The sequence below is a fragment of the Carettochelys insculpta genome, chromosome 27 (assembly GCF_033958435.1).
Source record: "Carettochelys insculpta isolate YL-2023 chromosome 27, ASM3395843v1, whole genome shotgun sequence".
In the NCBI taxonomy this organism is placed as follows: Eukaryota; Metazoa; Chordata; order Testudines; family Carettochelyidae; genus Carettochelys; species Carettochelys insculpta.
Genome location: NC_134163.1, coordinates 11,815,482 through 11,841,192, shown reverse-complemented (window position 1 = coordinate 11,841,192; position 25,711 = coordinate 11,815,482). Strand labels below are relative to the sequence as shown.

At 47.2% G+C, this 25,711-nt stretch overlaps 1 protein-coding gene across 2 annotated transcripts; it reads left to right on the top strand.

Annotated features, from left to right (window-relative positions):
* Window positions 1-691: 691 nt before the first annotated feature.
* RNF126 (ring finger protein 126) lies at window positions 692-24,715 on the top strand. Of its 2 annotated transcripts, XM_074978287.1 has the most exons (10): window positions 692-794; window positions 9,717-9,775; window positions 14,331-14,394; window positions 14,927-15,171; window positions 17,095-17,163; window positions 17,255-17,324; window positions 18,658-18,751; window positions 22,110-22,225; window positions 22,424-22,544; window positions 23,608-24,715. In XM_074978287.1, exons 1-10 carry the CDS (start codon window positions 720-722, stop codon window positions 23,676-23,678), a joined length of 984 nt encoding a protein of 327 aa, XP_074834388.1. In that variant the 5' UTR covers window positions 692-719; the 3' UTR covers window positions 23,679-24,715. The 2 variants fall into 2 exon arrangements, with proteins under 2 accessions (XP_074834388.1, XP_074834389.1); XM_074978288.1 differs by lacking the exon at window positions 23,608-24,715 and having other exon boundaries at window positions 696-794; window positions 22,424-23,495.
* Window positions 24,716-25,711: the final 996 nt, after the last annotated feature.

The following is a 25,711-nucleotide window of genomic DNA, read 5'->3' as shown; positions in this document are numbered from 1 at the left end:
ATCTCCCCTCGACTTGTGTGAAAATTTGAGTTAAGTGGGGGTTGCAGGAACACAACCCTCCCATAATTCGAGGGTTTACCGTAAATGGAAGTGTGCCCCAGGGAACTGCAGGTCCCAGTATGCAATGTCCTTATTAATATCAGATCAGAGGCATGCTGGGATCCGTAGTCTCCATGGACATACTGCTGTATTAATGAGGAAAACAGACGGGGTAAATTGCGGAATCCCTGCAGGATGTGTAAAGGGCAGGTGACATACACCTCCATCCAGTCGGTTATCATCCACCCCTCCAGTTCCCAGCCCTCACCACCATGAAGCATTGCTATGGGTTTGCTCTGTGCAGCATCACACACCCCTTTGCCACCCCCATGGAACCCCCCCCCCTTGATAGGGACTCAAGAAGATGATCCCCCAGGCTGCTCTGCTCTCCCCAAAGTGCCTTTAGCCCCTCCCCTTCTCCATGAACCCCGCCCATGGGCGTGGCTATGTCCTCCCCTGAGGAGACTTAGGCCACGTTCCCTCATGCTCCACCCCTTCCCTTTGGACTGCCTCAAGACCCCGCCCCTTTCTCCCCTCGGGCCGAGCAGAGGCTCCGCCCCCTCTCGTTTCCGCCGGGCCCACACCACGAGCCCTTTCGGGCCCCTTCGGCCGCCGTAGCCGCGCTGTGCGTCGTCGCCTTGCCCCGGCCGGGCGGGGCGGCGTGGGGGGGAGGGGGGAAGATGGCGGAGGCTTCCCCGCAGCCGGGTCGGTATTTCTGCCACTGCTGCGCGGCCGAGATCGCTCCGCGCCTGCCGGTGAGCGGCCGGGGGGGGAGGATATGGGGGGTACGGAGAGGGGCAGCGGGCGGGGGAGGGTGAGAGAGACACTGAGGAAGCGGGGGGTGGGGGGCTGGCGGGGAGGGGGAAGGGCGGCTGGGGGGGCTCGAGGGGAGGGGGAAGGGCGGCTGGGGGGGCTGGCGGGGAGGGGGAAGGGCGAGGGCGGCTGGGGGGGGTCCCTAGGCTGGAGGAGAAGGGAGGTGACCCCGGGTGGGGCTGGGGGAAGGCCAGTCTGGGTGCTGAGCTGGGGGAGGTTCTAGCCGGCTGGGCCCCCGCCCCCGGGTGGGACTAGAGCAAAGGCGCAGGAGGGTGAAAGGGACCCCCCCCCCCCCGGCTGGAGCGAGGGGCAAGTGGGATCCTGCTCACTGTTCCACTGCCAGGCTGCGGCTGGCCCGACGCGCCCTTCCCCCGGGCTTGCAAACTGGGGCAGCTTGACTGGGGAGGGTGATCTAAGTGGCTCGATGTACAGCTGCAGAATCTTTCATCAAAAGATGCGTCCGCCACTGCCTATAACAGCTCGTCCCAGTGGGGCCAGGAGCCTAGCAAAGCCTCTGGGTTTTCCCTCTCCCATGGGTATCACTTGGGTGGAGGGAGAGGTTGTACGTTATGTGCTTACAAATTGAAGCTACAGGCTTTCCAGTCTATGGGCACCAGGCAAAAAAATTGTAAAAATTGAAAAAATTTTCCAGTTATTAGGAAGATTTCCTATTAAGAGCTAGTGATGAAAAGCTGAATGTAACCCTGCGAGAACATAACACACTGCCTCGCTGTTGCCCACTCCTACATTCCAAACAGTAATTTCACTCTCCAGGACAGGATTGTTCCTTACACATTTTCTAAGTATTTGAACCTGTGGGCTTTAGGTTCTAATTAAAATCTCCTGTATCCTTACCTGTTAAGAGAGAAACACCCTGTCTCTAAGGGTAAGAAGGAAATGCTGATTATTGGTTCGAAAGCAACATGTTAAAGCAACATGTTTGACCATGCCTTGTAGGAAATATTACCAAGTTCTTTTCTATTAATGAGTTGCCAAATGTCATCAACCTGTCAAGTTCAGTTTTTGACATTAAAGAGCTTTTCCCTTGAGACTGAGCCTGCATTTGTCCTGAAACTCTTAACATCCTGCCAGGAAAAGAAATTCATTTGCTGTTCTTAGATATAAGGAAAACTCAAGTTGCTCTAGGAATTTGGAAGTGAGTTCCAGATACAATACTTTATGATGTAGTAGAGTGCTTAGCAGCTGAACATCTGAGTGCCCTTTAGACATGTTTTTAAATATTAATCCCCTCTTACTGGGGGAAACTGAGCCCTCAGACAGGTTAAGACACAAGGCCCAAGTCATAAAAACAGCAGTGCCTAAGTCAGGAATACACTTCTCGACTTTAGCCTCTGCCATGCAGCTCCTCACTGTGATATTGTTTCTAGGGAAATCTTTTTAAATCATATGCAAAAACATTACAGTTTAATTCATATTTAAAAATCAATCCAGAGCATCTCAGTGCTTGGTAAATGTGTTCTTTGTGAATTGGTCTCTACTAGAATTATTGACAGGGCTTTGAATGGTTGCTTGTTTGTGCTGCGCTGCTTTGTCAAATCCTTCTTCAGAGCGTTCAAATCTGTAGCATTTTATACAGCAATTAATTGAGTTTATAACCATGTGCTGAGACTGAGGTTGTTGTAGGAGCAAAAGGAAACTGGATGTGTTCAGTTCTTATTGAAAGTCAATGGGAATTGGGTGCCTAACTCCCTTGGGCCTTTGAAGCGCCCAGCTATAAAGTCTGAGGGTAAGTCGACACTTAAAGTGCTTTAAAGTGAAAGTGTTGCCACGGCACCAGCTCCATGTAAACCGCCTAAATAAGAGTAGCTCCAGCACTGGGAGTCTGTTTATACTGGTGCTTTACAGCACTGAAACTTTGCGGCATTTGGGATGTGGGGGGTGTTTTTTCACATCCCGGAGGCAGAAAGATGCAGCACAGTACAATGGCAGCGTAGATGTGGGTTGCAAAAAAAACCAAAAAAACAAAAAAACCGTCTTCTGTTAAGCTTCAGCTACACTACCACGTTTTGTTGGTATAATGTATGTCCTTCAGGGGTGTGGAAAAGACACCTCTTTGAGTGACATAAGTTTCACAGACAGAAGCACCAGAGTGAACAGCTGTATGTTCTCCACCTGTGTAACTACTGCTGCTCTTTGGGGGTGGTCTAATTACATTCACAGGAGAGCTCTTTCCTGTCGGCAAAGACTGTCTGTGCAAGAGATCTTATAGCAGCACAGCTGCATTGATGCAGCTATACTGCTGTATGCTTCCTAGTGTAAAGGTAGCCTTGGTAAAGTATGTGTGGATTTGAGCTACGTTAAGTATCTCTTCCTGCTTCATATTTGAAGAAGGCCTTGTCTATGCTACTGTGGGCTGTGTTGATCAAACTGTGCAATTTTAGCTACGTAAATAATGAAGCTGAAGTTGACATACTTAGATCTGCTTACCACAGCAGTAAGTCGACAGCTGTCTTCTTCCCATCAACACCACTTTCTCTTCTTGTTTTGATGGAGCACAGAAGTCGATGGGAGAGCACTCAGTGGTCGATTTATTTTGTCTGTACCAGACATGATAAATCAGCCCCCACTGGACAAGTCCAAGGAAGCGCCCTGTGTAGCTTGAAAGGTTGTACTCTCCACCAACAGAAATATGGTCCCATAAAAGGCAGTACTTCACCTGCGTTGTTTTTCTCATATCCTGGTGCCAATAATGGCTACAATATGATTGCAAGCTGTCCTTATTTGCCAGACTTTAAACCTAGTGCTAGTAGATTGCACAGAGAAACCTTAAAATGAACTAAAAGGTTTTAAAGTGTTTTGAGGATGTCTGAATTAGTTTGGTGACTGTCTTGTAGTTTTAACCGGCTGCTGAGAAGGTTGTCAGATTATTTTTATGTATCAGTGAAAGTGTCTCCTTTAAGGCAGTGGCTGTTCAGCTGCTACTGTAGCATTGCTGTGATACTGTTAAAAGATTCTGCCTTTTCCTAAGGTGTTTTAAATCCCCTCCCCCCAAAATTACAAAAATACTAGGATTGTGTTTTTGTTTTGGAGGGTTTTCTGTTTATTTTTGGTGAATGTTCTCCCACATCTCAGTCTCTATATGGTTCATCTTTATGATAAATACCAGCATTTATGGGTGTTCCTTCCAGGCACGATCTTTGGGAACAGCAGCTGTTAAAACCTTCCATTGCAGATTAATGCTGAATTCTCCAAGTGTGTGTGTCTGAATATACCTGGTTAACCCTTTATATGGATGAAATTTTTTTTTAGGTCTGACTGTCAAACACTACAGTTTATTTTCTACAACTCTGATGATATCGTAATGGACGGTCTTTAACCGCAGCTTCAGATTCATTAGCAGGATGTCATTTTCTTTCATATGTGAAAGCAAGTGTTCCCCTGGTATTTTGATTAACCTCCCAGTTCTACAATAGTTTATTTTTTTAACAGCATGTTTAATTTGAGCATACAACTCTCCAGATACTCCTCTGTTCAGTAATTGTTGGATGAAAACATTGCTGGCTGCTGTTTTAAAATCAGGAAAGAGAATGTTTCCAGCGAGGTTTTGGTATTGCACCTTGGACTTGCATCAGGCACTTCAGAGTGTCCAGATCTGAAGAAGTGGGTCCATCCCACTAAAGTTCATCACCTAATAAATTATTTTGTTACTCTCCAAAGTGCTGCAGGACTGCTTTGTGTGAAGATACAGACTAACGCCTCTGTGTAACTATCGAGCATAGGTTCATAAATGGAGCCAGGATGGGGCTAGTTGTTGCTTGAATGGGAGACCTTGAGGAAACCCAGTATGGTGAATCAGCTGGTAGCATTCACCTTTCTGAGTCAGCACTGAACTCTGTGCTCCCTGCGTGGTTCTAAGCACCGGCAAGTGCTGTTTCTGAAATATGTAAATCTGAGGCCTTTAGTCTTTAGACCCAGCAGAGATTTAATAGGGCTGTTCAAAAAGTGCTGCTGACAGATTTCTTGGCCAGATTCCAGCTCGGATGATTAGTTCACTTAGGTATAGTTCTCGCTGTGGTGTTACGTTGCCGTGTTCTTTTAAACTCCAGTTGTTTCACTTCTGGGATACCTGCAGTTGAGCAGTGAGTGAAACGAATCTTTTGTATAATTGATCAGTTTTTCAGTGGAATGAAAGCATTGGATTTATATTGATATACAATTATAAGAGCTAAAAGGCTGGTACGTTCTTAGAAGTACACTTGAACATTAAGAGGGTGGATAGGGAATTCGTTGGTGGTGGTTCCCTTCCCATACTTCGTCCCTGCTGTAGTGGTCACTAGTTTTATGTGGTACACAAAGGTGGATTTCCTATGACTATTAGACAACCACCAAAAGGAATGCTCCATCTCCTCTCAGTGCTAAAAATCCAGAGTCAGTTGATGCTCAAGTAACTAGTGGTTTCAGAGGCCCAAATACAGAAATTTGCTCTTACTGACGACAGCCGAAGTTGCCAGAATGGAACTTGCTTTGCATATGTTACAAAAGGAAAGCGTCTAAGAGTTTGAGGCACAGCAAACTTTGGGAATTGTGCTACTCCAGCTGCAGAAGAATTTGCTGATTGTTGCATTCAGAACTGCTGGTTGGCAAAGTTATGTCTCTCTCCTAGGAAAGCTCAGAGGAGTAAATCACTTGCTTCTCTGGATCAGGCTCACGGTGCGGCGCATGGAGAGCGAGGTTGGTTTTGTAAGTTCGTATCGGAATGGAGCATTGATGGAAATGGAGTAAGTTGGCTGAAGTTTTATTTCAAAGGGAGAGAGGCTGAGTCAGTTTCGTGTTTTTGTGCACTCCTGCGCCTGTGCAGTGTTAGCCTGTTCCCTGGGAGGAGTTTGGGTGAGGTGGGAACCCTTCTGAAATACAAGTTGCGGATATTTTGTAGCCTCATGACTGCAAATCTAAAGAGAGTTCTGTGTGGGAGAGGAAGCAGCTGTTCTTAAATGGCATTCTGTGGCAGTATCTCCAGCTGGGTTGTGTCTTGCTGATTCCTTATTCTCTTGAGCAGATACAAGATGAAATGGCTCTGAGGTTTTCCTGTGCATCGTTAGGGCATTACACCGTTCCCCCCCCCGTGGTTTGGGATGGGATTGCAAACTTTTTTGCAGGATGAGCACAGGTTAATTGCAGCCTGTATCTTTCTGGGAGTCAGGTTAGCTTGGGGGAGGGATAGCTCAGTGGTTTGAACATTGGCTTTGTAAACTCAGGGTTGTGATCCCAGTCCTTGGGGAGGTCCGTTTTGGGGTCTGGGGCAAGTAGAATTAAAAAAAAAAAATCTGCCAAGGAGGGTGCTTGGTCTTGCCAAGAGGGCAGGGGACTGGACTCGATGACCCAAGGTCCCTTCCAGTTCTATGAGATAACATATAATGTCTTTGGGCTTGTCTACACTGTCCCACAGTTTGGATTAAAGCAGAGGTCAGCAACCCCACAGGCACAGGTGCCAAGACTGGCACATGAGCTGATTTTCATTGACACGTGAGGCAGGAGCTCAGCCCCGCTCCGCCTCACTCATGCAGACAGCAGCATGCTCAAAGCCAGGCTGCCTGTGGATTAACAAAAGACCAGCTGATGCTACCAACTACCAGCAAAACAGTAAAGTCTCAGCATCTTCATTTATTTATTAAGCTGTTATAAGTAGGACTATTAGTGACTTGAAAAAGTATCACCGGCACTTGGACTATCCAACAGAGGTCAAATGGTCAAATTTTGGCACTTTGCTGCCGAGAGGTTGCTGACCCCTGGCCTAAAGGGTGGGACAGCACACACCAGAGTGCTGTGCTGTGTGGGGGCTTTAGGTGCAAACATAAAGGTCTCAAGTTCACACAGATCTAGTCCTCTTGCACTTGGATCTTGTTTAAATTCATGCCTGCAGCGTCCACATGGGAAATGCAGCCAAGTATTTTGGGACTCACTGCTAGTCACACCCCCTTGGTTCAGCTGTGGGTCGGTGTAGACGTGCCCTTTGTTCTAAAGGATGTGACGGTCCTGAAAGTACAAGTGCATTTTTAAAAGATAAATGCAGATAAGCCAGCTATTGATATTAGTAAATTTCCCTTTGTTCATTCATATTTTGCTTCCCTCAAGTGTCCTGTTTGGTTCGAACTGGGTGTGGTGCACTTCCTTTCTTTTCTTGAGCTGTGCTGTATTGTATAGCATTTTGTGCAGTTATTTGTGGTGCCTCATTTTTGTGTTAAGTGATTCCATCTTATAATTTTAAGCGCTTTGGGTTTCTTCTGTCTCAAAGGTGCTATGGAACCATCAAGTGTAAATGCTTCATTAAATAATGAGAAAAGCAGGCAGAGAAGACAACTCCTTACTCTGAGGAGGAATCCTGATTCTGAACAGGCAGAGTGAGCTTTATAAGAGACTCAGTCTTAAATTTTGAAGAAGAGAGGTAGATGGAAAGCGCTGTCTCGAATGAATGTTAAGCATGGGAGGTTATTTTAGTGTGTCTATTGCTGAATGACCCCCTTGTGTTTTCATGAAGCCTCTGCGCATATATCTGCACCACAATTAAAAACACGTGGCTGAGCCATGCCAGTTGGCTGGGGCTGTGAGGCCATTTAACTGTGGTATAGACATCTGGGTTCTGGCTGGAGTCTTGGGGTCTAGGACCCTGCACATTGGGAGAGTCCAGAGCTACTGAGTGTCTACACCACAATTAAACAACCTCTCAACCTAAGCCCCACATGCCTGAGTCAGCTAGCAGGGCCAGCTGTGGGTGTCCTAACTGAAGTGCAGACATACCCCGTGCAGTGAAAAATTCCAGATCTTGTTAGCAATTGCTCTCCTCTTAGTTCTTACTGACACTGTAATTAGCAGTAACCGTAACTCCACGTTGTTTCTCTTTCATTCTGACAGTTTGTCCTCTATAAGCCATTTCAAAATCAACACGTATTCATGCTGCCTTGCCAGGAAATCTTGTGGTTTTGCTTTCACTTCACCTGTGACGCTACGTCCAGACCCATCTTCTTTCTAGTGCTCTCTCTGTGCTGGGGATTAACCAGCGATATCTGAACCACTTTTCAATCATGTCCCAAACTACGGTTACCATATCTGAACTTTCAAAAAAGAGGACGTGCCTGAGAGAGAGTGTATCTGTGTCAGCATCTACCAACTCACGTTATAATGTGATAGGATATAACACATTAATACAACGAAGGCTGGTTGATACAGATAAACTCACTCTCAGGCGTGTCCTCTTTTTTGAAAGTTCAAATATGGTAACCCTACCACCCAACTGATTCAGGCGCATGTTTGGTCACTGTGTTGAAGACATGATTTTAAAACTCTCTTTTAAAGGATGCTCTGCAATCTGTGGCCTGTCCTCTAATCTCTGCATAACAGAATGCTTTTAAAACATGGTTTATAACTGTGGTGCCCTGTTCACAGTGACTAGAGAAACTATTGGGCCTAAAATGGTTTTATGCTGAATTCTAAACAGGTTCATGTATTACAGGGTGAAGTAAGGATGTAACATCCTGTTTAACTGGTTAAACGGTGGGTTTAAAGAGTTAACCAATTAAAGAGAGAGTGGCTGGGGTGGCTGCCCACCACCTGTAATGTGCCAGGGGCCAGGGCTGCTCCAGCCAGGCTGGAGTGCCTGCTGCAGCCCTGTGGGGCTGGAACAACCCCTGCCTGCAGTGGGTGAGGGACTGCTCCAGCCCCTACCGGTTAACCGTAACCAGTAATCCTCATCAGTTTAGAATGAGGCTTACCAGTTAACTGGTTAACCATTAACATGCCTAGTGTGGGGAGAGCAGGGTGCAGCTATGTGTCCATATACTGTGATTCTGTTAATCACAGATTTTTTTTTTTTTTAAATCGGAGGGTGAGAGGCAAGCATGAAATTCTGGGGTTTGTAGCCTTCAGTCTAAAATGACGCACGATAAGTCCAGCTAGAATCCCTGAAATCCTTTAAGTTGCCATCAGAAACTAAAGAATGTGTTGGAAAGTATAAGGTAGAAAGGCTGCCTAAAAGGCCTCTCGTAAATCCTGCAGTGCCTGGGGAAGGGTAATACGTGTGGGACCGTGAAGTTTGGAATTACTAACTTCATATATTGTTACACGTGGATCCTCCTTGTGAAAGTTGGTACTGCCGGTGTGAATGAAAACCAATGTCTAGTTATTCCTATTCCTTTTAAAATATAAATAATTTGAGCCCTGTGTTACATGGGACTGCAGTGCTCTGTGAGGTCTAAGCCATAAAGGTGGCTTCATCCTTCTCCAGGACTTGGAGCTCTTGCTTCTCGCCAGAGAGGCTCAAAATGGTGACTTCTTCGGTACTTAAAGTCTAGTGGACTTAATGGCGTGGTGCACTGCCTGACTTCACCTCTTAATGTATACAGTATTGTTCTGAGTGCACGGCGTCGGGCTTTCTATGCCTCAGGCCTGTTTGCTAGCTGTAACATCCACCCCGCAGCATGAAACCCTGGGTTTTTCTCCATAGAGCGCATGATGTCTTTTATCACTTTCTAGCGCAGGGGTGTCTAATACTTTCACCACTTGCCACGTGCGGCGAATGGGACACTGCATTGTGGCAAATATGGGGGTCACATGCAGTTCTCAGAGCCTTTAAATGCAGCTCCTCCTTAGTGGGAGAAGTGCGTGGCAGCAGTGGCTCTAGTGAGTCATCAGCATTGAATTAGAACGGGGGCGCTGGGGGTGTCTGGCTCTGGGGGAAGGCATTTATCGTGGTGGGGGAGGCTGAGACTGCCTGCTTCTATTAAGTTTTGTTTATTATAATGTGGTGAATATAAAAAAGACGACAACCGTAAGTGTGGTGATCTTTGGTTTCCTATTGGACACCATTGTTCTAGCACCTGCCTCTCTCATGTCACTTTTTTCTTCTCTAGGATTATATTTGCCCAAGGTGTGAATCTGGGTTTATTGAAGAACTTCCCGAGGAGCCCAGGTAAGGTGCTGTTTCTGAAGGACACCACAAGTGTTAACTTGGACTCCTTTACCTACGGGAGATGTTACAACCCAAGGGTGCCAGTCTGACAATGTCTGACGATAGTCACTTTTTTTCAGTGAAAATCATGGGAGCTAAGCCACTTGATTTTTCCAAGGTTGTGATGTATTTAACTCTCACACAGTCTAGTCAGCATGATTCCCAGCTGTGATGGTTAGAAGCTTGATATCCTGACTAGTGACTGCAGACATTCAGACAACTTTCCCCTGTTTTGACTGGACTTTTCTCTGCCCATTGCTGACTGGCTTGAACCCCTCTTGTCCCCTGTTCCTTCATGTTAACCTGGCTCTAAACTTCTCTCTCCTCCCATGTCCTGATCCTTCTTCACGCTGCTCTTTTTTTTCCATTTAACTGATTCCTTCCTAACAAACTCCCACTCCAAATCTATATAATGGACCTTAAATCCAGTCTACTGCCATCATGGTATTTTTTCTGCTTGTATGTTCTGCTCCTTCCCCCTCCTGTGTCTGTCTTGGCTGTTTAGTTTGTAAGCTCTTCAGGGAAGGACAGTGAACTGTTCTGTGTTGCAGAGTAAAGCATTGTAGGGTCCTGATCTTGGCTGGTCCCTAAGTCAGTGGTTTTCAGCCTGTGTGCTGTGACACACTGGTGTGCCATGAGAACTGTTCCAGTTTGCCATGAGACTTTGTCAGTTTCCCCTTACCACAAGAGCCACCTTAGGGGGAAATTGACAATCCTGAACCAGCTGGGGCTCAAGCAGCAAGTTGTGGGAAGTGCGGGGCCAGGAAGGGAGGGCAGAAGCCTGTTGGAGTTGGGACGTGGTTTAAATGCCGCTCCTGACTCCAACAGGCTGGCAGGGAGGGGCAATGTTTATGAGAAATTGATTCAGCTGAGTGGGAGTGCCCTGGAATTTTTTGTCTCATTGAAGTGTGTCATGTTGCTGAAAAGGCTGGAAACCACTGCCCTAGACAGCACTGAAATAAGCATTAATTGAAATGACTTGGTAAGCAGGACTGTAGTTGATATCTAATGGTTTTTCTGGTATTACCTAGCTGTGGGTTAATGGGGGGGTGGGTAGCTGCCACCTCAGCACACCCTCAAAGTGTGAGCAAGAGCATCTGATGTCCCAGAGAATGCTGTGAAAAAAACACTCTGTATCCCACACATGCAGCCTGGGATAGCTGCCTCTCTTCTGAGGAGGCAGTGATCTGCTCATTCACACCGACTGTCGTCAGGATGTGGTTTTGGCCTTGGAAAAAATGCTTTAACATGTGGGCAGGCTGACCCGTGTTGGCAGTAATAGTGACAGGTGTTTGCCAGTGCAGGTTATGTTTAAAGTGATTCTTGGTCGAGCAGAATGGAAAGCATTGAGGTTTAAGCAATGCAAGGTGACAAGATGTTAAAGAAGTCCATTGGTTTGTCCTTAAAATTAGAAGTCTTTACCAACTGTGTTAGGTGCCCATTAGTTACTCCTTTGGATTGCAGCATGTTTCCCGAACCCACAGAGAGGCATAGCGTCCTGCTGAAAGGCAGCATTGCCTAGTAGACAGAGCTTTGAGCTGTAAATTGTTCTGAACTAATTGTAGCTCTGAGAATGACTTGCTGTGACCTTGTCAGAGTTACTTAGTCACTCCGAACCACCTCAGTTTACTCTGCTGTGAAACCAAGGTAACATTTAGCCACCCAAATTCGACACATTAACAGGTGGCTGGAACCGGCACAACAATTACCTGGCCCATTATGAGGACTCTTTTACATACTTTGTTTTATCTAATTCTTAATTTCTACACCCCTACCCCTCCTGCCGCTGCTCTGCTCTTCTGATTTGCCAACCTTGATAACTCTTTTTCTGATTGGTCAACCTTGATGATAATTTTTAGACCTCTGTGCTTTATGTATTGAGTCTGTTCTGGTATGGCTCTGATCTGAAGAAGTGGGTCAGTCCCACGAAAGCTCATCCCCATATAACTTATTTTGCTAGTCTTTAAAGTGCTACATGACTGCTGTTTTGCTTTGATAGAATACAGACAAACACGGCTATCACTCTGTCACTATTTAGCCACCCGCGTGGGCCTTGAGAAGTAACGTTCACACAGTTGTTTGAAACCGTAGCTCTGTGTATTGTTCATAGTTCTCTTGTAATAATTTGCCAACTTGCATTCTCTGACTGGTCACAAGATTTTTGCAATGTAGAAAAGAGGGTTGGCTCTTACGAGTGTATTTGCAAGAGCTGGAGTAAGTATGTTTGCATTATTGTGGCAGTTTTGGATCACATGTTCCCTGTAAGCTGAGCAATTGGGCAGCTGCCCAGGAGAGATTCAAATGCCACCCATTTAATTAGCAGAACACCTTTGGCTGGCAACGTGTTTCTGTTGGCGGTGCACATCCGCCTATGCCTTGGTGAACGTAACAAAACTTATTCCACAAGGAGTGGACCGATTTAAATCAATGATGTCCAATACGTTCACCTCTTGCCACGTTTGGCAAATAGGACATTGCATTGTGGCAAGTGCCGCTCTTGGAGCCTTTAAATTTGGCTCCTCCTGAGAGCTGCCTGTGGGCAGTGCTGTCTGACTGCTCCAGGCACATGCCTCACTGCCTGATGGTGGTCCCTGCGTGAGTTGTCGGCATTGAATTAGAATGACGGGCTGGGGGGTGCCTGGCCCGGGGGGGTGGGGAGGGGTGCACGCGAATGTGGCAAATTTGAAAAGATGACAACCACAAGTGTGGTGATCTTTGAATTCCTATTGGACACCGTTGATTTAAATTATTGATTTAAATCACAAAAAAATTTATTAATTTTTTTTTAATTGTTACCAAAAAAGCTAAGACTGATGGTACTTTGAATGCACTTAATTTTGGAGTAAGCCTCACTGGACTCATTTGGGGGAGGGGGGGTGTGAACAAAGTATAGACCAGTGTTCCCTGGGATCTTCATCAACATCATTTCTTCTCGAGAAGCCGTTTTTCCTGTACTGTTTAATTCTTGCAGCTAGGCCTTGCGTCCTCTTCTTGCATTGCTTACACTGGACGCGGTGTATTTTTTTACTTAGGGAACACATTTCTTCAAAATATTCACAGATAGGGTCTCTCTCTCAGCCAGAAGCCATGACAGTTTTTATGTGGTACGGATGTAGGGAAATAGGAAGCTGTGCGTGTGCCGAATAGCGTCTTCCTTTTTCTTTCTAGTCCACGCTGCTGTTCCTTTCTATGCTGCCTCCGTCCTTTCCTGTATATTGTCTCTCTGTCTTTAAGAAAATCTCTTAACTAACTCCCCTGCCATGCTTGGCCAAAGTCCACCACCGCTTAAGCACAGAACACAAACAATCCCATCCAACTTGAGTCTTTCTTTGCACCTGTTACTACTTAGTCTGCTGAGAAACAGAAATTGAAACCCTAGAATTGTCAAGAAGCAAGAACTGGTAGATACGCAGGACAGATTAGAACCATTAATTTACTTTTATGAGACTGTGAGTATATGCGTCGCATGCTTGTGGTGAGATTGAATTGTAACAGTTTATTTTTTAAATTAGAAATTTAGTATTTTATTTTCAAAAAAAGCCAATTTAGGTAAAAATTCCATTTTTTTAAAAAAATTGTTGATTTTTATCCACCCTGATTCTGTACATGGGTGTTAAAAATTAGAGGGAACGTTAGTTGACACCCTAAATCAGTGAGGGACAACCCAGGCTAGTGAGTGGGCTGCATAAGTGGCTGTCCTTCATCTCAGTGGGCCACAAGGTTGTTGTAACCAAGACAGTCTCTCAGTTTTGCTAACTGCACTTGTGTACCTCGAATTTGTGGCGTGCGCTGACTGAACTGTAGCAGTGCTTTGACTGGGTGTAGAGGGGGCACACAGTTTTTACAGTCAGTGTTCTGTGCGCACCTCCCTTCGCTTGCCCTTACTGTATATGCATGTCACTTTAGTGATACCAATAGGGAAAAAATACATGGGTGGAAATCAGTGAAATCTGGCAACCCTGCGCATGGGCAGCAGTCCCACGGGCCACACTTAGAATCTCGGTGGCTTCAGATTGCCCACCACTGCCCAAAATCTTACCATTATGGTGTTCCAGCAAAAGTAGCTGAGGGTATGTCTACACAGCAGCCTTATTCTGGAATAGCTATTTCAAAATAACACTGTTGCACACACCAATTAATTTCGAAATAGCACTGAACTATTTCAAAATACAGCATCTACTCACACAGAGCCTATTTCGAAACAGAGCCATTGGATGTCCTGTGGCACATTTGAAAATAGGCTCTATTCCCTGTCTTAATGGCACCTCTTTCGCCGTAGCTATTTCGAAATAGGCACTATTCCTCGCAGAATCAGCTTGACCAATTTTGAAATAATTTCAAAATAGTGGTTGCATGGTGTAGACGTTAGGATAGTTATTTCAGAATTAGTGCGATGCCTGCCCCACTGAGATCCCATCCCTTACGTCCCTCTGCCGCAGCAGAAGCCTTTCCATCCACCCTGCACTGCTGTGAGTCAGCATCTCTGAGGATAACCCATGCTCTTTGCTCTTCTCAGGAATGCTGAGAACGGTTCCAGCTCTTCCGCGTCCACCAGTGATCAGAGCAGGCATCCATTCGAGGTGAGTAATAGCTGGTCCCCAGCCCCTACTCGATTTTTTTCTTTTCCTTGCCATTGAATCTGAAAATTTTCTACAAGCAGATCGTTTTTATTATGGCAGGATTGAGGCACACAAAGATCAATGTCATCCAAACACCCCTTCTAGGACTCTCTAAGAATGGCATTCTTCTCAGCGGACAGCCATTTAATGTAATTCTCCCTATTTCCTGTTCCTTTTAGGAGCAGCCGTGCTGTGGTGTATTGAGCTGTTTATCTGGATGTGCTGTGGTTGCTGTTTAAAGAGTCAGCAATTAATTAGCCCCTGTTACCTCACAGTGGTATTTAAAAAAAAAGGCTTTCCCAACTTTAATTTCAGGTGATGCTGTTGGCTCATTCCAGAGCTGCTTTTCAGCACAGAGCCGTCAGCTGTGATGCTGGGAAGTCTGGCTTTCTCTCATCACAGAGGTCTTTGTTGGACCCTGCATGTTGTTGGTAGAAGTGAAAGCCGAGTCATCACCTTGTAACTAACCTGTCTTGAATTCTCTTTGCTACAGAATGTGGATCAGCCCTTATTCACCTTGCCCCAGGGCTATGGCCAGTTTGCCTTTGGGATTTTTGATGACAGCTTTGAGTTTCCTGCCTTTGGCTCCGGAGGCCAATCTGAAGACAACAGGGACTCAGAGAACCGGCGGGAGAGAGAGCATCAGTCTCGGCACAGATATGGCGCAAGGCAGCCCCGAGCCCGGCTCACAGCACGGCGTGCCGCTGGCAGGCACGAGGGAGTCCCGACGCTAGAAGGGTGAGAACTGCTCTCTACTGCTCTGCTCAGGGGCAGGGGATGGATTTTTTGTTTAATGTGGTTTAGCTGAGAACCATCACGTTTGTGTTACTGATTCATGAGGACTAGTCCCTGACTAAAATCCTTAGGTACCTTGCTTCCTATGCAGTGCCCATGAAGGTGTCTTACTTCCCATGCAAATGGGTGCTTTTGGGAGATTTAAGTGTCAGCTGGACTAGAACCCTTATCACGTCTGTATCTCGAGTGAAGCTGGTTTGCTGCCTGTGGTTTACCTAAACTGTGCAAACAATTCGTACCACAAAGAAGGGAATAAGCCTGCAAGCTTTTCACAAAAAGTTGCTGGAGACTGCGCAAGCACATGTCTGTTCTGATTCTTTCTGTTGAGGATGATCACATATGGGCAAAGCTGCATGAAGCCTAGCTGATGTGGATGGGCTTTTAATTACTGGTCGCTCATTGCTCAAGTCAGTCTCGTGGCCCGTCAGGATCAGATCCTCTCTGGGGGTCTTCAGTTGCTGTGTGGTGTCATTGACACTGGGTTGAGGTCTGGCAGCTCTGATCTTGGAGCTTTGTCCTGGAGCTGGTTCCCAAAGAACTTTCTTTTGAAACTTCAGTTTATACAGTAAAACTTGAGTCCTGCTTAGTTCTACTTTAGTAAAATAATCAGTTAAAATTTTCCTAACCAGTCTTAACATACTGCAACAGAATTGCCTAACCAATAATACCCTACCACCTTAATTGATTTACACCTAGAAAAATTAATTATACTGCAGGCAGAAAGAATTAAAAGCTGGACAGATATATAGACAAACCATAGAGAAAGCGGGAACCATAAAGACAGAATAAAGGAATGAGGATTTCACAACCCCCATGAGGCCTCAGTTGGAGTATTGTGTCCAGTTCTGGGCACCATGTTTTAGGAAAGATGTGGAAAAATTGACGAGGGTCCAGAGAAGAGCAGTTAAAATGATTAAAGTCTAGAAAACATGACCTATGAGAGAAGATTAAAAGAATTGGGTTTGTTTAATTGAAAAGAAAAGGCTGAGAGAGGACAAGTTAGCAGCTTTCAGGTACCTAAAAGAGTGTTACAAAGAGGAGGGAGAAAAATTATTCTTAATGTCTGAGGATAGGACAAGAAACAATTGGCTTAAATTACAGCAAGGGAGGTTTAGGTTGGGCTGTGGGAAAAATGTCCAGTTGTTAATGTGGTTATGTACTGAAATAAATGGCCTAGGGTGGTTGTAGAATCTCCATTACTGGAGACATTTAGGAAAAGGTTAGATAAATGTCTAACAGGGTTGATCTAGATGGTGCTTGGTCCTGCCGTGAGCGCAGGGGACTGGACTTGATGACCTGTTGAGGTCCCTCACGGTTCTAGTGTTCTGTGATAACTAAGTTTTGTTTATGCATCTCGAGATCTGTTTCTTTATCGGGTGCCATTAGGCCTGATACTATTTTAATGCAGTTTTGATGGAAGAGGAGTGTGTGCCACCCTGCTTTTCTGTGAATGACTGCTGCTCTTTCAATCTGACTGCAGCTGAAGGTCTTAGACTTTTATACCTTCCAATATGGCTGCGGAAAAAGACCTTAGCCTTACACAGTGAGCAGCTAGAAATGCTGCTGCCTCCGAGCTCTCTGCTGGAGAGTAGGATTGCTTTTTCTCCAAGTACACCTCAGAGGCGCTGTCAGCTTCCCACCTTCGCCCAGGAAAGCATTCATCTCTGAATAAAATCTGTTGGCTGCTTCCTGTACCACGAGGTTACTAGTCACGAGGAGGCAGTTCCATCTTAAATGGGATACTCTGCCTTGGCTTTGTTCCCTCGATGGTCCCCTGGTGTTCCCTAGCCAGTTGGGAGTTCAGCAGTGTTTTGTGGGATCAGTGGACCCCAGTTCTCATTTGACCTTGATCTTTCTCTCTTTCAGAATTATACAGCAGCTGGTCAATGGCATTATTGCACCTACGACAATACCAAACCTAGGACTAGGCCCTTGGTGAGTTGGAGTTACACGCTGCTCTGCCTAAAAGCCTTGGCTGCCTGCAGTCCCAGTGGAGACTAATACCCTGTTGTCTTTGTTCTTAAAGGGGAGTCTTGCATTCAAATCCTATGGACTATGCTTGGGGTGCCAATGGCTTGGATGCAATTATTACACAGGTAAAACTAGCACCTGTACTATGCTTATGCCGTTGGGACATGCTTGTGTGCAGTGCTTTGTCCTGGAATGGAGCCAGGTCTCTAAGAATCTACTCCTTTCCTGTCTGTAGAAGGATCACACTGATTTCTGCCTTGGTTAGCGGGGACTTACGATCCAGTACACCTCCAGGTCTTAGCATTGAGGGTATGTGTATCGAAGTGTCCATAGGAGGAGCTCTGGTTTACGTTCCATTGCCTTGGAAAATGCCATTTGCTTTTTAATTCATGTGTCTTGAAAAGCACCAGCCAGAAGGCGGTGTTTACTTGCCCTGCCGTGGCTTCTCCCCCGATGAGTTCTTTCAGCAGCTGTCTCCTAAAGGAAGCAATATATCTGAGAACACAAGAGCTGCGTGCAGGGCTTGGCTGTGGTTCCAAAAGACAAGGGTCTTTTCCTGTCTGCCCCAAGCTGACAACCTGTTTGATGACTGCTTGTGATCGAGGGAGGTAGTGGAGAGGCCATGCTTGATTCTGCTCTGGTATTCCTCACTGTTCAATAACAAAGGCATCTATCTGTGGCAGGACCATTTAAAAACAGTAGGAGGAAATAATTGCTGTAGCATGTATTTGGCTAGTGGTATTCACTGCCGGAGAATTATAAGACCATTTTGTCAGGACTGGTACATGGACAGTCAGACCTACTAATTGCAGTAGGCATGGGGAATTAGGCTGGGTTGGATACCAAAAGTCCCAGGAAGCCAGAGGACAAAACAGAGAAGCAGGAGGGAGGCACGGTCAGGTTACCAGCAGAACAGTGGCAAGTCATAAGAGCTGGGGAAACAGTCCGAAGCTGGGAGATCCCAGTTGCATGCAAAATTTCCTGTTCCCTTGCTGGGCTTATACAGAAATTGCGAACCCCCAGCATTCTGCCAATCAGATACCAGGACTAGAGTCCTCTTCCAGGTTCAGCTTCTATTCTGGCAACTGCTAGCAGGTCTCTGTGTGGTAGGTTGTAACTTACTAACTTGTAAGAGCCCTGTCGGATCAGTGTTCAAGACCCTTGCTACCGGACATCAGGATGCATGTTTAGTCTTTCACTGAGGGGTGTCGGATTCCATCCTGACCTCTGAATGGATCAGCTCTCTCCTCAGTGCAGCTCTGCTAAGTTGCCCAGCTCCATGGTGATGATGGTGACTTACTCTTTGAAGCATTAGGAGTTAACCAGGAGTAAAGGTGGGGTACCTCACTTCCAGGTGACAGGACGCTGGGTTAGATGGCTCAGTACCTGGGTCTAGCAAACCCTACGTACCATCCAGCTGGTGTCATTTCCTGTACTGCGTGGCATTTTGTCTTTCAGTTATTAAATCAATTTGAAAATACTGGGCCGCCTCCAGCAGACAAAGAGAAGATCCAAGCCCTCCCCACCGTTCAGATAACAGAGGAACACGTAGGTACGTCCCTGCCTTCTTCCAGTCATTCAACAGAGAGCTTTGCAAAGCTTTCAGATGTCCTCCTGCCCCTTGGAATTTTTGTGTCGGTACTACTATATCATAGGCCTAAAGAATTCCCAAGGTAGAAGGAGGCACAGCCATCTCTCATAGGCATGCCTGAATGGAAGCGTTGTAAAGCTGATGGGACTGCAAGAGGCGGTTAACTGCCCTGGCTTTAGAAGCTACAGTCTCCACTCATTGATGCTTGCAAAGGGACGACCTCCACTCTTGGCTGTATTGGCTTTGCACAACAACTGTCTGTAAAATTCCACGCGTGATGTCCCTGATGTACCCTGCTGGCCGAAAGCCGGGGGGCGGCAGTGGCTCTGTCGCGTCAGGGACCCAGAGGTGCTGGAATCTTTGGGGCTGGAGGTCTGGCCACTGAACGGGGCTGAAGCTTCCCCCTTCCGCCACCACCAATTCGTATGCGAACCTTGCTAGCTCATCCCTCTCATCAGGGAGCGAGGAGGAAGTGCACAGTTTGCTGCATTCCTCACTCTGGGTGGGGAGTGCAGAAGGCAGATGAACCTGGATCTGCCTCAACTGGGAGACAGGCACCTATCCGCCAGCTGTGCCCACCGGTGCTGCAGCAGCCACAGAGAGGTGCTTCTCACTGGGCCCCAAGATGCTGCAGTGAGAGAAGGCTGGGGCACTCCTCTCTCTCTGGGGCAAGCTGCATACTGAACCTCTCCTCCCTGCCTCAGGGCAATGATTTAAACTAAGTCAAGCAAAAATTAATTGAGTTAAGGACCTGAGCAATGCCGAGGAAATTTTCTAGTGTACCGTATGTATCTGTTTGGCCCTTAAGCAAAACTTTTATTTGTAGCTAATCCAAGAATGGTATCCAGATGTACAGAATCTCCTAATCCCAACCCCTGTCCTGTGCACGTTTGTTTAACATTCGCTTCAATGACATTTTTAAATCTAAATATTGGAGCCAACCTAGAAGTCAGGGACCTGGTTCGGTCTCTCAAATCCGCAGTCTGTCTTGGAAAGGAGGGGGCTTTATGGTCTCCTGGGTGTTGTTACCTTTGAGGGGAAGTAGCTGGCAGCACGCTTGCCACTGCCTGGGGACCTGCTTGGGCCTAATTTTAAAGCCCAAGCTGAACCTGCTGAGCTGTGCTTCATGTCTGACCCAAACCTGATGCTTGTAGTTGGGTGGGTCCCATCAGCTTTGTTTCAGCGAGCAAAGAATCAGCCACGAGTAGCGGGTGGGCTGTACAAATGGTCCTTCTTCATCGAGTGGGCTGCAGCCACTTGTGGGGCTTCTTGATACACCCTCCCCCCACCCCCGTGCCTCTGGGGGCACTGGAGCCCTGCAATTACCTTCTCCTCTTAGCACTTTTCAGTGTGGAAATCGCCTGCTTCACAGTTGTTCCTGCCCCTCCCTGGCTGGAACACTGCAAACAGCTGATTTGTGGCGTTCCAACTCTGGGAAGAAGGGGGAGGAGCGAGCCCAGACCCTGAATCTTGCAATTCACAGCTCCTCCAAAAGCGCTGGGGGGAGGGGGGTAAGAAGGGCGGGAATTCGGTGCCTCAGGGCACAAGAGGAATGTGGTAGAGGGGGTAGTCGGGGTCTGCAGACCACAGGCGGGGTCCTAGTGGGTTGTGTGCAGCCTGCAGGTCACAGGTTGTCCACCCTGGTTCTAGCTCATGCTGCTTCCCTGACTCCAGCTGTGCTGGACTCTGGTCTGGGAACCCTACACTCTGGTCTCCAAGCCCGCACTGCACTCACCCATGGTTAATGTTCCCTCTGATCTTTTCCACCCATGTGCGGAATAATTTTATGTGCACCGAGGCAGGTGTGAATGTGCACCACCTGTAGAAACACAACCCAGGCTGCAGGCGCTCTGCTGATCGGCTGGGTGGCATTTGAATCTCTCCTGTGTGGGCGCACAAGTGTTCAGCTTATAGGACACACAGCCCATGGGAGGGTCTATTCATCCAACTGCTGGGTGCAAAAGTTACATGACGTCGCACGCTGCTGGTCTCCTGCCTACAGAACTGGGGGAGCCCAGTCTGAGGTGCATCCCTGTAGGGAGCTCAGCCACCTGGCAGGGCCTTCAGACAACCCCAGTGCCTTTGGTCACAGTGTGTCTTGGCAGGCATGCAGCCTGGGAAAGAAATCCAGCCCACCTCCCCAGCTAAGCCGGTGTCCTCTAGGCCTGCCACGCTGTGGTGTGTGTCTCCCACCAGTAACTGTGCAGCATGGGCTTCTGGTGCACTCCAAGCCTCCTCTGTGCAGCCTGGTGCTGGCCTGGCTTGCGGGAGTGCCCTTTCTATGGCAGGGCCCGCAGCTGTCTACTCACTCTTCCAGTCAGCTGCTGCCACTCCCCCTGAACTCTGGGGACAGGGAACTGGATCTTTCCCTGGTGCGCTCGTAGTCCACACTCAAGCACGACAGCCTCAAGCTCTTTTTGTGCCCGAAATGACAGCTGTAGTCTGGCTCTGCTCAGGTTGCAAGCCTCTGCCATGGTGTCTTCTAGGTGTGCTGTAAGCAACGTTAGATGACCGCGATAAAAATGCCGGCTGACTGCCCCAGGTAGGGCAGCAGAAAATCTCTTGGGAACATTGACTAGATGTTTGAAGCTCTTCAGTTTAATACAGTATCAGGCTTCGCAGACTTCTGCTTTTATTTTTTTACACTATCAGTGTTTAATTTTAAGCACTATTTGACTTTGTTTTGATACCAGTTTTCACAAATGTGCGGAATTCCGGGAGGGTTCAAATGATACTTACTTCATAATGGTATTCGTTAAGACTCGGTTTTCTAATTGTTAAAATACAAATTGTCAACCTCCTGTGTACGAAGTAAATTCCCTCACCTCTCTTTATAATAGGTTCTCAAACTGGCTCGGTTATTTTACCACTGTGTAAATTTCAGTTATCGTCCATGGAAATATTTTTGCCTGGGTGTGTGTGTGCAGTGACAGACACTGGAAAAATAAAAATCAAACCCTTCCAAGCCTGTATGTGATATGTTACAGCAGCATGTGAGGAAGGGGGAATAAGAGAGAAAATATAGGTAAGGAAACAGAGGACTTCTGAAATAAGGTCAAGTGACACACAGGCAGCTATCTCTGGTGGCAGGAGCTATGGGGGGAATAGATCTTCTGGCCACTGGTGGGAAAGCTAAGTCTGGAATAAAGAGAGTCAGGTCAGCTGAGGCACGTCACCGGTAAGTTCTCAAAGCTTGAGCTCTGAACTGATTTCTGACATGGCTGGGGAAGCTAGCTTTCATTCCACTCCCAAGCTGTGAATGAATGCTACCCCATCCGCCCTCTTTATTCTTAGCTTTCTGTGGTTTTGTTGATCACAGGTTCTGGGCTTGAGTGTCCCGTATGTAAAGAGGATTACACACTTGGTGAAAATGTACGGCAATTACCCTGCAATCATCTATTCCACAATGGCTGTATAGTCCCCTGGCTGGAACAGGTTAGTTGTACTAATAATATTATATGCTGGGGACATTGTCCACTGTGGTGTTCTCGATAAATATTTTTATAACCTGGTGATGCCTCAGCGTGAGCAGCCTTTGGCCTCTGAAAGAGGCTGTCAGTAGCATGACAGCCTGTTACTTGCCCTCTTCCTGTGTCTAATCCTTTTTCTCCTGATTTTGTTGTGTCTCCAAAGCACGACACGTGTCCCGTGTGCCGGAAAAGTTTAAGTGGACAAAATACTGCCACCAATCCCCCAGGACTCACAGGGATGAATTTCTCCTCGTCGTCGTCTTCCTCTTCCTCCAGCTCACCAAGTAACGAAAACTCGTCAAATAACTCATGAAGCCCAGCCCAGCCCTGTCCCTTGTGCTCTTCTCATTGTCCTTCCTCTCCTAGCCAAAACACACAACTGAGGGCCTTCCGGAGTGGAGCGAGGGGGAGGGGACTGAAATCCAGAAATTGCCTCTCCAGGCCTCTAGTTCTGCAGAGACGAGACGCCTCAGGCTCTCCAGCGGGGTTGTGGGGGGTACTCCGAATTCATTGTGTTGCCATGTGGACTCTTAAAACTGATGCGAACGGCCACTCAGCTTCACAAGCCCCCAGTGCTGAGCGAATGGCTGCGACTCCAGCTGGGGGGAAGGTGGTTTGTATGGTTTTGAGATTCCGCTTTTTCTATCTCCCCCTCCCCCCACGCCTCCATCCCTTGATGCTTTGACGTTTTAAACCTTTCCAATGACCGTGTAACACAAGCTGGGTGGCTCCCAGGATCTCCAGGTGGGGGAGGGGGCACGTGGGGGTTAGGGAGTCGCCTCAGGAAATGTGAACTCTTGGAACAGAACAAGTTATCCCCCTCCTGCGCCTGCCTCGATAATTTTGTTTCCTTTCTAACTTCACCCTTCTCGTGCCACACTGGAAGGGTTTTTATAATTTTAAATTATTACTGCTGTTCAATAAATGGACGTTTCAGCTCAACGAGACGTTATGCATGATTTCTGGAACAACTGCAGGGTAAGATCTTAGTACTGTACCATCCCAGTGACAGGTTGCTCTGCACTTGGCTGCCTGTCTTTCCCTCCCCTTCCCCTAGCATGCCATGTGCTGGTATGCGGTGACTTCTTCAGCTCTACGTTCCTATGACAAGTATCAGGGGTAGCCGTGTTAGTCTGGATCTGCAAAAGCAACAAGCAGTCCTGTGGCACCTTATAGACTGACAGAAATGTATGAGCATAAGCTTTTGTGGGCAAAGACCCACTTCGTCAGATGCAGGTGCCCGTGCCCGGTGCCAGCTTGCTAATTGTATAGCACAGGTGACTGTGGGAGAGGAAATTGGCAGAATCCTTGTCTGATTTTTGTATTTCTACCCTCCCTGCTCCACAGTCCTGCCCTCCTGTCACCCTGAATGCAGAGTGTTGGCTGCAGGACTGGAATTGCACCAACCGCCATCGTGAGCCGATAAAATACAGGGCAAGCGACGCTGGAGAAAAATGCATTTCAAAGCGTCTTCGAAACAGAGCTGCTTCAAAAACCCCCCAGGAGCTTGTGCGTCGGTTTCCTTGCAAGAACTGGTTTGCAGGGGGAGAGCGTGGCGGGAGCTTTTTCCTTCTCGCTTTGTGGGCGTTCTGATTTGGTGTGAGGTTTTGTAATGAGCTGATCCACTTAGAGGGGCAGAAGTCAGAGCAGGCACGCCCAACTTTGTTTTCGTGGGCGGGGTGTTTCATTTACAGTTCTGGTCACTTTAAAACTTTAGGTTCATTGGCGGATGGTGGGATTCCAAAAGGCACTGGTGGCAGGTACCTACATAGCCTCGATGGGGGAAGGGTTTCCAGGCCTTGCCTGCTGGACAGAAGAGCGTGCCCCATGTAAAGGGGGGTGGGGCTGTGACACAAGCTCTTGTTAGAGGATTAAGTGAAGCAACTGATCCAATGGAAGACACCCCCGCAAAGAAGCATCATGGTTGTGCTGAACCCAGCTAAGCTCTGAGACTGCACCATCAGCAGGGACAGCTCAGTGGGAAGTCTAGCTGTCAGGCTGGAGAAGAGGCTGAATGATGTATCTTTGGGGTGAGAGAGAGAGAAAGAGAGAAGCTTCTTTCCGCAGTCAAGTGGAGGAGTCTCAAAAATATCTGTTGTTGAGAGCTGGTCACACTGGCGTGGTCTGGTCTTAGGAGTCCTGGAGTCTAAGCTGAGATCCCTGTGGGCGTTAATATGCAATACCCGGGGGAGGGTCCTCGATGTACATTGGCAATAGGGATGATAAAGTTGCGACTTAAAGCAAAATGACATATAATAAGAAACTCTCCCCCAAAAGAAATGACGTAAATAGTGGGGGATAGGGACTGTAAGAAGGTGAACGTTGCCTTTGTGATCACGTAAACCCTAATGCACTACTCACTTACCATAGCAGACATTTAAAGCATTGTAAGCAACATTTAAAGAAATGACCCTAACCTAAAGTAAGTTTTGTGTTTTTTTTTTTTTAAACAAATTTTATCCTATGTGCAGCCTGAGAAAGGAGAGTCGCAGAGGATGCTGGGAGGGTATGCAAATATTCCATTTTCTAAACGATGTAACAACTTAAACGCGGGCCATTTTTACATTGTGCTCCTCAAAGTTTCACTGGCGTAAGAGCGAAACAACTTCTATTGGGGACAACTTTTATCGAGGACTGACAGTATGTGTTGAAGGCCTTCACCGACATGTACATGGAGAGGAAGATGGGCGAGTCTGCTGTAGAGAGAGCCGTTTCCTTGAGGCTGAGGCCAGCTGGCAAGCTGCATGAGCATTTTCTCAGCTCCAAAGCAAGGCCATGTAGTTTTAGGAGTAGCTATAGCAGGAGCCTGGGGAAAAAATCATTCCTCAACTGGTGGCTTCTCCAGCAAAACCCCTGGTGGAGACACAGTGCAAAAGGAACTCTTGCTGGAACGACTGGAGTCATTTGGGAGGTTGATTTAACTGCACAAACAGAAGAGCTCCTTTTGGCTGTGTAAGAGGCATCTCCCCAAGGGATTGTGCCAAGTCACAAGTTTTTAGTAGCAAGCATCTGTGGTACCCTGCAAACACTCAGCTGCAGTTCTTCGTGCCGCCAGCAGGGGGAGCAACGGGCTCGAAGGTTTCCAATGATCCATCCTAGGAGCTGAGAAGACAAGTGGGGGAAGAAGGCTTGTCACCCCTTCCCTGGCCAGTGGTGGTCTGTGTGACATGTTAGAGCTGCAAGCTCTGTCTCCTACTCCTTTCCAAGGAGTGTTGTGGCGGACGGCGTTTGGATTGACCTGGCTAACCTCATGTTCATGTAACAAGCCGTCCTGTAACATCTTAAAGACTAACAAATTTATTAGGTAATGAACTTTTGTGGGTAAGAGACGCCAGGGCAGTCAAGGGGGACTGGATTTTAGGTCTGTGGCTGAGGGTGTAAACTGCATGTCTCAGTTGCCTGGTGCAGTTGCAAATATTTTGACCTGTTTTGTGTGACAGCTCTGGGCGGG

Excerpts from the sequence above, each read along its gene's own strand:
- RNF126 (XM_074978287.1), top strand. The coding sequence starts at position 720 with ATGGCGGAGGCTTCCCCGCAGCCGGGTCGGTATTTCTGCCACTGCTGC. Across the intron at positions 9,776-14,330 it reads GAACTTCCCGAGGAGCCCAG|GAATGCTGAGAACGGTTCCA; the intron begins GTAAGGTGCTGT and ends TGCTCTTCTCAG. Across the intron at positions 18,752-22,109 it reads GATAACAGAGGAACACGTAG|GTTCTGGGCTTGAGTGTCCC; the intron begins GTACGTCCCTGC and ends TGTTGATCACAG.